Below are 17,500 nucleotides of genomic sequence, written 5' to 3'. Positions count from 1 at the left end.
TGATTCCATAGAAGTGTCGGAACGCTATTCTCAGGTTTGCCGGGAGCCCATATCCTGCAGCAGTTATTTGCCTGATGTGTGCTTCCGGAGACGTGCTCAGTGTTATGCTCACCCCCAAGATCTTTCTCCTTGAATGAGGTTTGCTGGCTTCGTCAACCTAGCCTTTACTCTACGGTCTTCTTTCCTCTTTCCCAATCTTCATGACTTTGCATTTGGTGGGGTTGAATTCGAGAAACCAGTTGCTGGACCACGTGTCCAGCCTGTCCAGGTCTCTTTGAAGTCCTGCGTGATCCTCATCTGATTTAATTCTCCTCATTAACTTCATATCATCTGCGAACAGGGACACTTCTGAGACTATCCCTTCCACCATGTCATTCACATATACCAAAAATAGCACTGGTCCTAGGACTGATCCCTGCGGGACTCCGCTCGTCACAGGCGCCCACTGTGATACCTCATCACGTACCATGACTCGTTGTTTCCTCCCTGATAGGTATTCTCTGATCTATCGCAGTGCCCTCTCTGTTATACGCCCCTGATCCTCCAGCTGTGTGTGTGTGTGTGTGTGTGTGTGTGTGTGTGTGTGTGTGTGTGTGTGTGTGTGTGTGTGTGTGTACTCACCTAGTTGTACTCACCTAGTTGAGGTTGCGGGGGTCGAGTCCGAGCTCCTGGCCCCGCCTCTTCACTGATCGCTACTAGGTCACTCTCCCTGAGCCGTGAGCTTTATCATACCTCTGCTTAAAGCTATGTATGGATCCTGCCTCCACTACATCGCTTCCCAAACTATTCCACTTACTGACTACTCTGTGGCTGAAGAAATACTTCCTAACATCCCTGTGATTCATCTGTGTCTTCAGCTTCCAACTGTGTCCCCTTGTTACCTTGTCCAATCTCTGGAACATCCTGTCTTTGTCCACCTTGTCAATTCCTCTCAGTATTTTGTATGTCGTTATCATGTCCCCCTATCTCTCCTGTCCTCCAGTGTCGTCAGGTTGATTTCCCTTAACCTCTCCTCGTAGGACATACCTCTTAGCTCTGGGACTAGTCTTGTTGCAAACCTTTGCACTTTCTCTAGTTTCTTTACGTGCTTGGCTAGGTGTGGGTTCCAAACTGGTGCCGCATACTCCAATGTGGGCCTAACGTACACGGTGTACAGGGTCCTGAATGATTCCTTATTAAGATGTCGGAATGCTGTTCTGAGGTTTGCTAGGCGCCCATATGCTGCAGCAGTTATTTGGTTGATGTGCGCTTCAGGAGATGTGCCTGGTGTTATACTCACCCCAAGATCTTTTTCCTTGAGTGAGGTTTGTAGTCTCTGTCCCCCTGTGTGTGTGTGTGTGTATGTGTGTGTGTGTGTGTGTGTGTGTGTGTGTGTGTGTGTGTGTGTGTGTGTGTGTGTGTGTGTGTGTGTGTGTGTGTGTCGTGTCGTGTCGAATAAGTAAAAGTTGCAATTTTAGCTTAACTAGCTGAATAAAGGAAGCGAAAATTTGTGTATTCAATAATTTCGTAAAAATCATTCTGAACCCAAAGAAAAAAAATATATTTCATTGTGTTTGTTTATTATAAAATTATTGTAAACTTATCTAAAATACATTTTGTTGTATTAGGCTTAATTAAATTACGCTTGTTATAAAAAGATTAGGTAAGTTTTCTAAGTTACTTATGGTACAAAATTATAAATTTTTGCATTAACATAAATGAAAAATTATATCTTCAAACGTTTAAGAGAAAAATTTAGAAAGGACTTAATTTTAAATGAGTTCTTGTTAATTGACCAATTTTACTTATTCAGAACGACATATATACATTTATCCACGCTATCAACAGCTTCAATGGCACTGATTTGGTGGTCAGGGTTGTGGCGTCAGACGTGATCCAGCAAGGCCGCTGCAGTGTGAGTTTACCAATCTTGTTTTGCGTGGAAATCTTTCCATAACTTATAAAATATATACATATGTTCTGTGTCCATATTATTCTGCATATAAGTAAATGCATAATATCAATTATGTTGCTGAACTAAGTATGAATTTATCTAACCTTTAACCTTTCAGTGACCTCATTCAAGACATCCAAGGCGGGCGATAAGTATAGTAATGCGCCTCAATCCACAAGTACAATGCTTAGCATGGATGTAGAAAGTAAATACAACATAAAAATGTCTATCATTTGAACTAATATTATTTCCATTCCTTTTTTTCGTTCGTCTTCTCTGCTTCAACATGTCTGTCGCTCACCTTCCACCTACTTATTTTTAACCTTCTCGCCTAATTTATTTCCTTCTTGATGCTGTGTTGCTAACTAGTCTCCTCATCTTCATCACCTCAGCTTCTATTCCCTTCCGCTTCGCAATCGCGATTACCCCCCTTCCTTCTTAGAATCTCTCACCTATTCCTCTGGCCTCTTCCCTGGGCCTCTAATCCCTCGTTTACCTCGACCTCCCACCTTCTCACCCAAGAAGAATTTTAAACTCCATGATCCCAGATGACTTAGTTTCCGCCTGTTGGTCAACACAATTTTAAGTTGATTACTTTCCCGCGGGGAGATAGTTTCTGGGATTCCCTTACGCATCACTTCACCAATAGTTTTATAAATCTTTAATATTTTATTTATTAAAATTCTTTGGTTAAAGTCAATTTTGTTTTTATGATTTATTTGGCTTCAATTTTTTCTAAAAATGTTTTGCTTAGTGATGTAGTTTTGTTTTTTAGTGTAAAGGCAGGAGCCATTAAACTATGCTGACTTCTCTCCTATGCAATATTTTTCTTTACTTGTTAAAAGTAAAGATTCTTTTGGTACAAAATTATTAATTTTTACACTAGCAAAAATTAAAAAATATATATCTTTAAACGTATAAGAGAAAAGTTTAGAAAGAATTTAATTATAAATGAGTTCTTGCTAATTGGCCAGTTTTACCTATTTGGCACGACACACACACACACACACAAGCACGCACACACACACACACACACACAAGCACGCACACACACACACACACGCACACACACACACACACACACACACAAGCACTCACACACACACACACACGCACACACACACACACACACACACACACACATACACACACACACACACACACACACACACACACACACACACACACACACACACACACACACAATTTTAAATGAGTTCTTGTTAATTGACCAATTTTACTTATTCAGAACGACATATATACATTTATCCACGCTATCAACAGCTTCAATGGCAATGATTTGGTGGTCACGTGAAGAAACTAGAGAAAGTGCAAAGGTTTGCAACAAGACTAGTCCCAGAGCTAAGAGGTATGTCCTACGAGGAGAGGTTAAGGGAAATCAACCTGACGACACTGGAGGACAGGAGAGATAGGGGGGACATGATAACGACATACAAAATACTGAGAGGAATTGACAAGGTGGACAAAGACAGGATGTTCCAGAGATTGGACACAGTAACAAGGGGACACAGTTGGAAGCTGAAGACACAGATGAATCACAGGGATGTTAGGAAGTATTTCTTCAGCCACAGAGTAGTCAGTAAGTGGAATAGTTTGGGAAGCGATGTAGTGGAGGCAGGATCCATACATAGCTTTAAGCAGAGGTATGATAAAGCTCACGGCTCAGGGAGAGTGACCTAGTAGCGATCAGTGAAGAGGCGGGGCCAGGAGCTCGGACTCGACCCCCGCAACCTCAACTAGGTGAGTACAACTAGGTGAGTACACACACACACACACACACACACACACACACACACAGATGGAATAACAAATAAGTATGAGGAGTGGCACGAAAGAATCAAGGAGACATCCCCAGACATAATAGCACTCACAGAAACAAAACTCACCAGAATAATAACAGATTCAATCTTTCCACCCGGATATCAAATCCTCAGGAAAGACAGAGGGAGGAGAGGGGGAGGAGGAGTTGCACTACTCATTAAAAACCAGTGGGGTTTTGAGAAAATGGAAGGAATGGATGGCACGGGTGAAAGGGACTACTTAGTAGAAACAATCCAGTCTGAGGGACATAAGGTGATAATTGCAGTAATGTACAACCCACCACAGAACTGCAGGAGACCAAGAGAAGAATACGATGAGAGCAACAGAGCCATGGTCGACACACTAGCCGAGGTGGCCAGGAGAGCACACATGGGGGGAGCAAAGTTACTAGTTATGGGTGATTTCAATCGCAAGGAGATTGACTGGGAAAACCTGGAGCCCCATGGGGGTCCCGAAACATGGAGAGCCAAGATGATGGATGTAGTACTGGAAAACCTCATGCATCAACATGTTAGAGACACTACCAGAGAGAGAGGAGAAGATGAACCAGCAAGACTGGACCTTGTATTCACCTTGAGTAGTTCAGACATCGAGGATATCTTGTATGAAAGGCCCCTGGGAGCTAGTGATCATGTGGTTCTGTGCTTCGACTACATAGTTGAGCTCCAAGTGGAGAGAGTAGCAGGAATAGGGTGGGAAAAACCAAACTACAAAAGGGGGAACTACTCAGGCATGAGGAACTTCCTTCAAAGCATTCAGTTGGAGAGGGAACTGACAGGAAAACCAGTACAAGAAATGATGGACTATGTGGCAACAAAATGCAAGGAGGCAGAGGAGAGGTTTGTTCCCAAGGGAAACAGAAATAATGGGAAGAACAGAACGAGTCCTTGGTTCACCCAAAGGTGTAGGGAGGCAAAAACTAGGTGTACTAGAGAATGGAAAAGGTACAGAAGACAGAGAACTCAGGAAAATAAAGAGATTAGCCGAAGAGCCAGAAACGAATATGCACAGATAAGAAGGGAGGCTCAGCGACAATATGAAAATGACATAGCATCGAAAGTCAAGACTGACCCGAAGCTGTTGTACAGCCACATCAGGAGGAAAACAACAGTCAAGGACCAGGTAATCAGACTGAGGAAGAGTGATGGGGAATTCACAAGAAACGACCGAGTGGTATGTGAGGAGCTCAACACGAGATTTAAAGAAGTGTTTACAGTGGAAACCAGTAGGACTCCAGGAAATCAGAACAGGGGGGTACACCAGCAAGTGCTGGATGAGGTACATATAACCAAGGAGGAAGTGAAGAAGCTGCAATGCGAGCTTGACACCTCAAAGGCGGTGGGACCAGACAACATCTCTCCGTGGGTCCTTAAAGAGGGAGCAGAGATATTGTGTGTGCCATTAACAAAGATCTTCAACTCATCATTTGAAACTGGGCAACTCCCTGAGGTATGGAAGATGGCAAATGTAGTCCCAATTTTTAAAAAGGGAGACAGACATGAGGCACTAAACTACAGACCTGTATCACTAACGTGTATAGTATGCAAGGTCATGGAGAAGATCATCAGGAGGAGAGTGGTGGAGCACCTGGAAAGAAACAAGTGTATAATTGACAATCAGCACGGTTGCAGGGAAGGAAAATCATGTGTCACAAACCTACTAGAGTTTTATGACAAGGTGACAGAAGTAAGACAAGAGAGAGAGGGGTGGATCGACTGCATTTTTTTGGACTGCAAGAAGGCCTTCGACACAGTTCCTCACAAGAGGTTACTGCAAAAGCTAGAGGAAAGGCACTGCAATGGATCAGAGAATAACTGACAGGGAGGCAACAACGAGTCATGGTACGTGACGAGGTGTCAGAGTGGGCGCTTGTGACAAGCGGGGTTCCACAGGGGTCAGTCCTAGGACCTGTTCTGTTCTTGGTATATGTGAACGACATAATGGAAGGGATAGACTCAGAAGTGTCCTTGTTTGCAGATGATGTGAAGTTAATGAGAAGAATCAAATCGGATGAGGATCAGGCAGGACTACAAAGAGACCTGGACAGGCTACAAGCCTGGTCCAGCAACTGGCTCCTTGAGTTTAACCCTGCCAAATGCAAAGTCATGAAGTTTGGGGAAGGGCAAAGAAGACCGCAGACACAATATAGTTTAGATGGCCAAAGACTGCAAACCTCACTCAAGGAAAAAGATCTGGGGGTGAGTATAACACCGAGCATATCTCCTGAGGCGCACATCAATCAGATAACTGCTGCAGCATACGGACGCCTGGCAAACCTACGGATAGCGTTCCGATACCTCAGTAAGGATTCGTTCAAGTCTCTGTATACCATTTACGTCAGGCCCATACTGGAGTATGCAGCACCAGTTTGAAATCCACACCTAGTCAAGCACGTCAAGAAATTAGAGAAAGTGCAAAGGTTTGCAACAAGGCTAGTCCCAGAGCTACGGGGATTGTCCTACGAAGAAAGGTTGAGGGAAATCGGCCTGACGACACTGGAGGACAGGAGGGTCAGGGGAGACATGATAACGACATATAAAATACTGCGCGGAATAGACAAGGTGGACAAAGACGGTATGTTCCAGAGATGGGACACAGACACAAGAGGTCACAATTGGAAGTTGAAGACTCAGATGAATCAAAGGGATGTTAGGAAGTATTTCTTCAATCATAGAGTAGTCAGACCGTGGAATAGCCTAGAAAGTGACATAGTGGAGGCGGGAACCATACATAGTTTTAAGGCGAGGTATGATAAAGCTCATGGGGCAGGGAGAGAGAGGACCTAGGAGCAATCAGCGAAGAGGCGGGGCCAGGAGCTATGAATCGACCCCTGCAACCACAAATAGGTGAGTACAAATAGGTGAGTACACACACACACACACACACACACACACACACACACACACACACACACACACACACACACACACACACACACACACACAGAACACAGGACGAAAGGAAGACGATGAAAGAGAGAGCTCAAAAACGAAAGGAGAAATGGGAGGAAATGAAAAAGGAGAGCAGAATAACCCAGGATCAAATGGAAGGACAAGCACACCCCCCAGAAACACCTGCAGAAGGACTCCAGCCACGACACCCCCAAGGCAACTGAACAATCCAAACCAACCATCACACACCGATCCCTCTGTTTCCACCCCCCGCACCACAGTTACAGTATTAGAACAGAAGTTGAAGGTTTGGTACACAAATGCAGATGGATTAACGAATAAACATGAGGAATGGCAAGAAAGAATCAATGAGAAGTCCCCTGATATCATAGCAGTTACAGAAACAAAACTCACGGAGACAATAACAGATGCAATCTTCCCACCAGGATACCAGATCATGAGGAAAGATAGAAGGGGCAGGGGGGGAGGTGGGGTTGCTCTGCTCGTAAAAAACAGATGGAAATTCGAGAAAATGAAAGGCATAGATGAGACGGGAGAAAGAGACTACATAGTAGGTACACTTCAGTCTGGGGAACACAAAGTGGTCATTGCAGTGATGTATAATCCACCACAGAACTGCAGGAGGCCAAGAAAGGAATATGAAGAGAGCAACAGAGCAATGGTGGACACACTTGCTGAGGTGGCAAGAAGAGCTCACTCCAGCAGAGCAAAGTTGCTGGTTATGGGGGATTTCAACCACAGGGAGATTGACTGGGAAAACCTGGAGCCACATGGGGGTCCCGAAACATGGAGAGCCAGGATGTTGGACGTGGTGCTGGAAAACCTCATGCATCAACATGTTAAGGACACTACCAGAGTGAGAAGGGAGGATGAACCAGCAAGATTGGACCTTGTGTTCACCCTGGGCAGCTCAGACATTGAGGACATCAAGTATGAGAGTCCCTTAGGAGCTAGCGACCACGTGGTCCTGTGCTTTCAATACATAGTAGAGCTGCAAGTGGAGAAAATAACAGGAGTTGAATGGGAAAAGCCTGACTATAAAAGAGGGGACTACATAGGGTTGAAGAACTTCCTGCGGGAGGTCCAGTGGGACAGAGAACTGGCAGGAAAGCCAGTAAATGAAATGATGGAATATGTAACAACAAAATGCAAGGAGGCAGTGGAAAGGTTTATTCCCAAGGGCAACAGTAACAACAGGAAGACCAGAACGAGCCCCTGGTTTACCCGACGGTGTAAGGAGGCAAAAACAAAGTGCAATAGAGAATGGAAAAAGTACAGAAGGTAGAGAACACACAAAAATAGGGAGATCAGTCGCAGAGCCAGGAATGAGTATGTACAGGTAAGGAGGGAGGCCCAGCGACAGTATGAAAATGACATAGCATCGAGAATCAAGACTGACCCGAAACTGTTGTATAGCCACATCAGAAGGAAGACAACAGTCAAAGACCAGGTGATCAGATTAAGGACAGAAGGTGGAGAACTCACAAGAAATGATCAGGAGGTATGTGAGGAGCTGAACAGGAGATTTAAGGAAGTTTTGACAGTAGAGACAGGAAGGGCTGTGGGAAGACAGCACAGAAGGGAACATCAAGTGGGAATATACCAACAAGTGTTGGATGACATACGAACAACTGAGGAGGAGGTGAAGAAGCTCCTAAGTGACCTTGACACCTCAAAGGCGATGGGACCGGACAACATCTCCCCATGGGTCCTTAGAGAAGGAGCAGAGATGCTGTGCGTGCCTCTAACCACAATCTGCAACACATCCCTTGAAACTGGGCAACTACCTGAGAAATGGAAGACAGCTAATGTAGTCCCCATATTTAAGAAAGGAAACAGAAACGAGGCGCTAAACTACAGACCTGTGTCTCTGACATGTATTGTGTGCAAAGTCATGGAGAAGATTATCAGGAGGAGAGTGGTCAAACACCTGGAAAGGAACAAGATTATAAATGAAAACCAGCATGGGTACATGGAAGGCAAATCTTGTATCACAAACCTCCTGGAGTTTTATGACAAGGTAACAGAAGTAAGACACGAGAGAGAGGGGTGGGTAGATTGCGTTTTCCTAGACTGCAAGAAGGCCTTTGACACAGTTCCCCACAAGAGATTAGTGCAGAAGCTGGAGGATCAGGCGCATGTAACAGGGAGGGCACTGCAATGGATCAGGGAATACCTGAAAGGGAGGCAGCAACGAGTCATGGTACGTGAAGAGGTATCACAGTGGGCGCCTGTTACGAGCGGGGTCCGACAGGGGTCAGTTCTAGGACCAGTGCTATTTTTGATATATGTGAACGACATGATGGAAGGAATAGACTCTGAAGTGTCCCTGTTCGCAGATGATGTGAAGTTGATGAGAAGAATTAAATCGGATGAGGATGAGGCAGGACTGCAAAAAGACCTGGACAGGCTGGACATGTGGTCCAGTAACTGGCTTCTCGAATTCAACCCAGCCAAATGCAAAGTCATGAAGATTGGGGAGGGGCAAAGAAGACCGCAGACAGAGTATAGGCTAGGTGGACAAAGACTACAGACCTCACTCAAGGAGAAAGACCTTGGGGTGACCATAACACCGAGCACATCACCGGAGGCACACATTAACCAAATAACCGCTGCAGCATACGGGCGCCTGGCAAACCTGAGAATAGCGTTCCGATACCTTAATAAGGAATCGTTCAAGACACTGTACACTGTGTAAGTTAGGCCCATACTGGAGTATGCAGCACCAGTCTGGAACCCACACCTGGTCAAGCACGTCAAGAAGTCAGAGAAAGTACAAAGGTTTGCAACAAGGCTAGTCCCAGAGCTCAAGGGAATGTCGTACGAGGAAAGGTTAAGGGAAATCGGACTGACGACACTGGAGGACAGAAGGGTCAGGGGAGACATGATAACGACATACAAGATACTGCTGGGAATAGACAAGTTGGACAGAGATAGGATGTTCCAGAGAGGGGACACAGGGACAAGGGGTCACAACTGGAAGCTGAAGACTCAGACGGGTCACAGGGACGTTAGGAAGTATTTCTTCAGTCATAGAGTTGTCAGGAAGTGGAATAGCCTAGCAAGTGAAGTAGTGGAGGCAGGAACCATACATAGTTTTAAGAAGAGGTATGATACAGCTCAGGAAGCAGAGAGAGAGAGGACCTAGTAGCGATCAGTGAAGAGGCGGGGCCAGGAGCTGAGTATCGACCCCTGCAACCACATTTAGGTGAGTACAATTAGGTGAGTACACACACACTAGGGAGAGGATCTAGTAGCGATCAGTGAAGAGGCGGGGCCAGGAGCTGAGTCTCGACCCCTGAAACCAGAATTAGGTGAGTACAATTAGGTGAGTACATATATATATATATATATATATATATATATATATATATATATATATATATATATATATATATATATATATATATATATATTCTCCATGGGGAAGTGGAACAGAATTCTCCCTCCTTAAGCCATGCGTGTCATAAGAGGCGACTAAAATGCCGGGAGCAAGGGGCTAGTAACCCCTTCTCCTGCATATATTACTAAAGTTAAAAAGAGAAACTTTTTTTTCTTTTTGGGTCACCCTGCCTCGGTGGGATACGGCCAGTTTGTTGAAAGAAAGAAGATATATATATATATATATATATATATATATATATATATATATATATATATATATATATATATATATATATATATATATATATATATACATGCAAAACAACCACTGTGAAAGAATAGAGAAGTTCCAAGCGCTTTCGTGACTACTCACATTATCAAGGAACAATGAAAGTAAAGCATCAAAGGAAAGTATATAAAGGGGTAGCCCACACCTCACTATCAGATCCCACAACAACAAAACACCTGACGCGAGATCCATTTATAATTAATAGAATTTAGGAAGAATTTAATAATACATTGGACAAATAATAATTTTTTAAATTTCTTATTTCTTCGGTAGAATAGTTTGTTGGTGGGTTGTATGAAGGACCTGTCTAGTTCGGCCGGCGGGCCTGCTGTCTCGCGTCAGGTGTTTCATTGTTGTGGGATCTGATAGTGAGGTGTTGGCTACCCCTTTATGTACCTTCCTTCGATGCTTTACTTTCATTGTTCCTTGATAATGTGAGTAGTCACGAAAACGCTTGGAACTTCTCTATTCTTTCACAGTGGTTGTTTTGCATATTCTGAAATCACCTGTTTACTGTAATCTTATAGCATATATATATATATATATATATATATATATATATATATATATATATATATATATATATATATATATATATATATATATATATATACATATTACATTTCATTTGAGGAATGTCTTCCTGTCACTGATTCACTGACTCATGACTCAGTTTCTCTGGTAGGGCGTGTGGTAGATATTGACTCTTCTAGTGACTGTGTGGTGTGACTGTATTTCATAAAGTTAAACTTCCTGTGAAATCTTGCACATTTACACATAACTATATTATACATAAATGAGTACACATACACACACACACGCACACACACACACAGGAGGACAGGAGGGTCAGGGGAGACATGATAACGACATATAAAATACTGCGTGGAATAGACAAGGTGGACAAGGACAGGATGTTCCAGGGAGGGGACACAGAAACAAGAGGCCACAATTGGAAGTTGAAGACACAAATGAGTCAGAGAGATAGTAGGAAGTATTTCTTCAGTCATAGAGTTGTAAGGCAGTGGAATAGCCTAGAAAATGACGTAGTGGAGGCAGGAACCATACACAGTTTTAAGACGAGGTTTGATAAAGCTCATGGAGCGGGGAGAGAGAGGGTCTAGTAGCAACCGGTGAAGAGGCGGTACCAGGAGCTAGGACTCGACCCCTGCAACCACAAATAGGTGAGTACAAATAGGTGAGTACACACACACACACACACACACACACACACACACACACACACACACACACACACATACACACACACACACACACACACTCATACACTCACACACACACACACACACACACACACACACACACATACACACATATACACATACACACACACACACATACACACACACATACACACATACACACACACACATACACACATACACACACACACACACACACATGTTAGGAAGTATTTCTTCAGTCATAGAGTAGTCAAGCCGTGGAATAGCCTAGAAAGTGAAGTAGTGGAGGCGGAAACCATACATAGTTTTAAGGCGAGGTATGATAAAGCTCATGGAGCAGGGAGAGAGAGGACCTAGTAGCAATTAGTGAAGAGGCGGGGCCAGGAGCTATGAATCGACCCCTGCAACCACAAATAGGTGAATACACACACACACACACACACACACACACACACACACTCACACACACACACTGCCCAGAACTGTGACTCGATCCCTGCAACCACATGTAGGTGAGTAATGGTGAGTAGAGATAACTAGGGGACATGGTAGGCAGTTAAAGACGCAGATGAAGAGAAAGGCTGCATTTGCTCACAACAAATTGCATGGCCGGTCAAATGAATGGAAAATTTAATTCGGCTTGAGCAAATGTAAAGTTATGAAAATTGTAGAAGGAAAAAAAGTTCGACAGCTGAGTCTGTAAAGGCCAATTTCATCTAAACTACCTATTTAGCAAATGCTAAAGACTCATTCATGACCCTGTATACGACATAGGTTAGGCTTATCTTAGAGTATGTAGCACCAGCTTAATACTCACACTCATAAATCCTTTCAAGAAATAGAGATGAAGCAGAGATTTGCGATGCGTGTATTGTCCTGCACCTAACTAGAATAAACTCTGAGGAATACTAAAGGAAATGAACACAATGATGAAATGTCGAGCCTTCATTTTTACTATTTTTTACGAAACACACTGTTGAAAATATTCTCCACTTTTAAGGAAACAACCTGGTTCAATAGCAGAGTGGCCTACCAATTTCTTAACCTCGAATCATGATGATTATATAGTTTATTTGTTGCTGCTTTCATGTTTTCTTTCAGTAGTGAGAATTTTCACAGAAGAGTGACTGTAATATGAGCAGCGCTCTCATCACCTGGACTTCCTTGACAATAATATAATACTTAAACTGCTGATGTTTGGGGAGATGAATGGAGATGTCTGATACTTTATTGGTAAAAATACACTATCTAGTGCATAGTATTAAATTTAAAACTGAATGGGAGAGAAATGACAGGTTACTCTTCCTGGATATACTTAAAAACAGAAGGCATCCATTTAATGATTCTCGTAAATTTACTCATTAATCTAGAATCTAAAGTAAGAGAAGCGTAATCTCCAGATTGTTTATACTTTCTCTCGGACTGCTTCAACAATGTTTAGAATAAGAAACCGGAAATATTACTGAAAGCCTCAGATAACTGTGAATAGCTTCTGTGATATCAAAATAAATGTTATCTAAACAAATGTAATCTATTCAGTTGTTTCTTTAGTGAATAAATTATTTTGCTTAATCGTAGTAACTTAAAAGATAGAGGATACTGGGCTTTGCTGAACTATGTGCTTAGGTCCTTGTGGACGTTCTTGTGAAATCTGAGTTTTGGCCAATACTCCGGTTTTAGGTAAAGAACTAATGTTCTTGTTCGAGTGTCGTGGCTGTAAGTGTTAACTGTCGTGCACTGTTACTTGTGCGTATGACACTTACCAAGTGCTGAAGAGCATAGGTTCTCGTTCCATCCCCTCGAATCTCTTATTTCACCACTTTCTCTCTTCCCTTCCATTCTCTTCCTCAGCCTCCACCTCCCTCTATCACCCTCCACCCTCATCCCATTCACCTCCCTCTTCGTAATCTGCCTTTGAAATCCAGCAACAGCCCCTCGATATATTCCGAGATAAAATTCCTACAACGTTTCCATATATAATATCCCCCTCTTCCTCCCTCTTTCATCTAGACCACTACATTATAGAGATTTATGCTGATATGAGCTCATAGAAATGCCTTCACCGATATTAGGTTAAACCATATTTTGGCTCAGATGTAAAACTGCATTACCTAATGGCGAGAAAAGTTAAGTTCTCTTATTGTTGTTGTTGCTGCTGTTATTATTATTATCACTATTATTATTATTATTATTATTATTATTATTATTATTATTGTTATTATTATTATTATTATTATTATTATTATTATTATTATTATTATTATTATTATTATTATTATTATTATTATTATTATTATTATTATTATCATCATCATCATCATCATCATTATTATTTTCATCATCTAGTTGAAAAAGAAATTAGGTATCATCGAAAGAGTACCTTTCAGTGGTTGCATGATTTTTTTTAATCCATCGTTCTTTTCGGTTTTATTTCGCTCATAACTCGAGAGTCCCTCATCTGGTCTGACTCAAATTTTGAATGTTGAGTAAGGTACCGAGGACAAGATTTTAAGAATGACTCACATATTCACTTGTCGTATGGCCAAAGTTATTGACCCCATTCCCTGCGTCCTGGAATGAATCAGATAACTTCCAAAGTCCTCAGCAACGTAGCTTCAAATGTTTACAAAGGTGCTTCCTAATTCGACACAATTTTATGCATAGAATTGTGTAAACTTTTGCTTTCCTTTTAATCATCAGGTCTTCCTCTTCTGAAGGGCTTCAATATTTAATGGCTGATTTATCTTACGGCCAAGATAGTGCCCATTCGGTTTAGTTTTTGTGTGGGCCAGTTTGTCAATGCAATAAATATATTTTAAGAAAAAAAGAAAAAAGACACAATACCGTGACTGGAACGATGCACAAATAACCCGCACATAGGAGAGAGAAAAGCTGATGACAACGTTTCGGTCCGACTTGGACTATTCACAAGCCATACTGACAAGAGAATGAGTAAGCTAGTATATTTAGCAGAGAAGGACAGGGATGAGAGAAAGAGATGAAGAAAAAGTAGTGGTAGTGGTAATTCTGGTAGTGGAAACAGTTGTAGTAAAATGTATGGGAAGTAGTTTCCTTGCCACACGAGATACCACTACCCCTGCTTCTTCCACTCTTTCTCCCGTCCCTGTCCTCCTCTCCTATATATATATATATATATATATATATATATATATATATATATATATATATATATATATATATATATATATATATATATATATATATATATATATATATATATATATATATATATATATATAGGAAGAACTGCGGCTGGCCAGGACTCGACCCTGCGTTTCCATGCCCAGCCCTGTGAAAACAGAACAAAGTACACATCACTCTAGCCACTGGATCACAAATTCTCAGAGACCAGGCGCTCAGCAACACTGAGCGTGTTTTCACTGGTGCGGGAACATACGCGGTGTTTGAGAATTTGTGGCCCAGTAGGTAGGGTAATACGTACCGTGCTCTGTTTTCACAGGGCTGGGCATGGGAACGCATAATCGAGTAATGGCTAGCCGCAGTTCTGTTAATGATTCAAAATCACTTGTTTCGTAATTTCATATATATATACATGGATATATCATTTTTTCTTTGTTGATTTTATAGAATTTTAAAAGTAAAAAAAAAAAAACGCAAAAAGAAAATTAAAAAAATATTGAAATCTTTAGTTTTTATACTGTTTTTAAATTTCTTGAGTTGAAGTACCCTTAAATGCTGCTGCAGTTTTCTCATTCCATTTATACCTTAAGAACGCCTTATCCAATAACTTTCAAATTTCAAGCCGTGGTCAGCTGTTACTAGGTGAAGGTTTGAAGAGGAGTTGACACACACAGGTCCTATCTGCTCAATTTTATGTGGACCATTCCCGAAATTGATTTCTACGAGATTGCCTAAGAATTCTTTCTTGCTCAGCTTCACAATTTCAGGTACTGCTGAGTCATCAACTTGTATTGATATTGGTTATAGATTCATATATATATATATATATATATATATATATATATATATATATATATATATATATATATATATATATATATATATATATATATGTATATATATATATATATATATATCAATAACACCGGGGCATCGAACCCGTGTTGTTTTAGCTCGTCTCATGGTGAGCGAAAATTTCACGATGCTCTAACCCACAGGACCATACAATCCTACAAGAATCACGCACTCAGCAGAGCTAGGTGTTGTACCGTAATCCGAGGACATACGATGATGTGGGTGCCTCAGAGCTAATTTCATTCTACTCCCCGTTTGGTATACTAACCTCCACAAGCCTACAATACGATATATACTGTTTGTGGAGGCTAGTACACCAAACGGGGAGTAGGATGAAATTAGCTCTGAGGCACCCACACTGTCGTATGTCCTCGGATCACGGTACAACACCTAGGTTTGCTGGGTGCATGATTCTTGTTGGATTGTATGGTTTCATGGGTTAGAGCGTCGTGTATTTTCGCTCACCATGAGGTGGGCTAAAACAACACGGGTTCGATCCTCCGGCTAGTCCTTTTTTATGGGTTTGAGGTGGGGGGCTCTTAACTTGCCCTCATGTTTGAGAGTAGTGTGTGGTATAAATATTATGCAAAGAATTCGGAGCGTAAAAATTAGAAGACGGTGTGCAGTTAGGAAGAGTACAATTCAGAGAGCAGAGGAGTTGTTGGGATGGTTAGGTTGTTTTGAGGAGTACAGCTGTATGACAAATAGAGGGCATATATCTGGAGAGGAAGGAAAGAGGGGTAGAAGTCTACCGAGAAAGGGTTGTAGAGTGAAGGGGTGGGAAGTTTTAAAGGTTGGGATTTGAGTATACAGTAAGCATGTATGAGCGTGTTAGAATGGAGCAAGTGAAGGTACTGTTGAAGTGTGAGCAATGCAACATTTATGAAAAAATCAAGGAAACCAGTTAGCTAGACTGTAGTCCCGGAAGGAAGAGATACAGTGCCTACACTCTGAAGGAGGACTAGGGATGTGGCAGTTCGGAGTGTCACTTGAACTGATGCCTGAGTAATTCTGACGAGGCAGCTATTGAAAGAATGGCGGCGAATACTTAGTATTTTTTTTTTGGGGGGGGGGAGGGGAAGGGGGTTCACCCTATCCTTGTTTTAGTGCCATTGTGCTAGAAATTGACGTATTCAATTTACGACAAACCAATAAAATTGCTATCATATCGTGCCAATCCATCAGCATAATGCACAGTGATGGAACACTGAAAGATCTTTCATGATGAACGAATCCTTTATATGAACATTTCATTAAGGAAAATAAGGAAATCAATGCTGCTAACCATTATTTAATTTCTTTGTTCATCTCTAGATGGTCTGAGTGAAAATGTAAACATATTGCAAGCAAACTGCATCACTGAAGTATCTTCATTAATTAGTTTCATGGGAGAGGAGAACGTCGTCTAACTGATCTCTACCATAGCTGCCAGAGCTCCACTGAAGGCGGCGTTGTAATCACAAGCAACCTCGTTATGCTGGTAATCTGTGCGGACGTCGGTGTAGCCGTCACCCTGCAAACAGAACGTTTTTTTGGTTAGTGAATATAGACTAAAGTACTTACATCAGAGAACGATTACATTTACAGACTAAAAATAACAATTGCATTTGAGAGATCTGCTTACGGATAAAACTAAAGTGTGAAAACATATGTACTGAATTAGAACTACCTAAAATAACTGAATTTTATTTATGCAATGTTCCCTCGCGTTGATTTTTTTATAATGTTATCTTATTTTATCACAACGTAGTTGTTCGTGATGATGTATAAATTTGTTTTTTTATGCTATATTTCTAGTTATGCTGTTTTAATATAGGTAAAAAACATCGTATTAGCTATGAGGATCACACTTCAATTTTTCTCCTTAAACTCATGTTTTTTTTTTTATACACAAGGACAGCTATAAAATGTTGGTAAC

At 41.7% G+C, this 17,500-nt stretch overlaps 1 protein-coding gene across 1 annotated transcript in view; it reads right to left on the bottom strand.

The window, feature by feature from the left end:
• Nucleotides 1-16,857: 16,857 nt before the first annotated feature.
• The window catches only part of LOC128687982 (endoglucanase A), a 14,678-nt gene continuing 14,035 nt past the window's right edge, over nucleotides 16,858-17,500 (bottom strand). Inside the window, exon 15 of the mRNA XM_053775627.2 lies at nucleotides 16,858-17,095. Coding sequence (XP_053631602.2) covers nucleotides 16,988-17,095 — 108 coding nt within the window. The 3' untranslated portion in view covers nucleotides 16,858-16,987. The remainder of the gene's footprint in view (nucleotides 17,096-17,500) is intronic.

The sequence above is a fragment of the Cherax quadricarinatus genome, chromosome 10 (assembly GCF_038502225.1).
Source record: "Cherax quadricarinatus isolate ZL_2023a chromosome 10, ASM3850222v1, whole genome shotgun sequence".
In the NCBI taxonomy this organism is placed as follows: Eukaryota; Metazoa; Arthropoda; class Malacostraca; order Decapoda; family Parastacidae; genus Cherax; species Cherax quadricarinatus.
The sequence above is the reverse complement of the archived record's forward strand: the minus strand, read 5'-3'. Positions and strand labels throughout refer to the sequence as shown.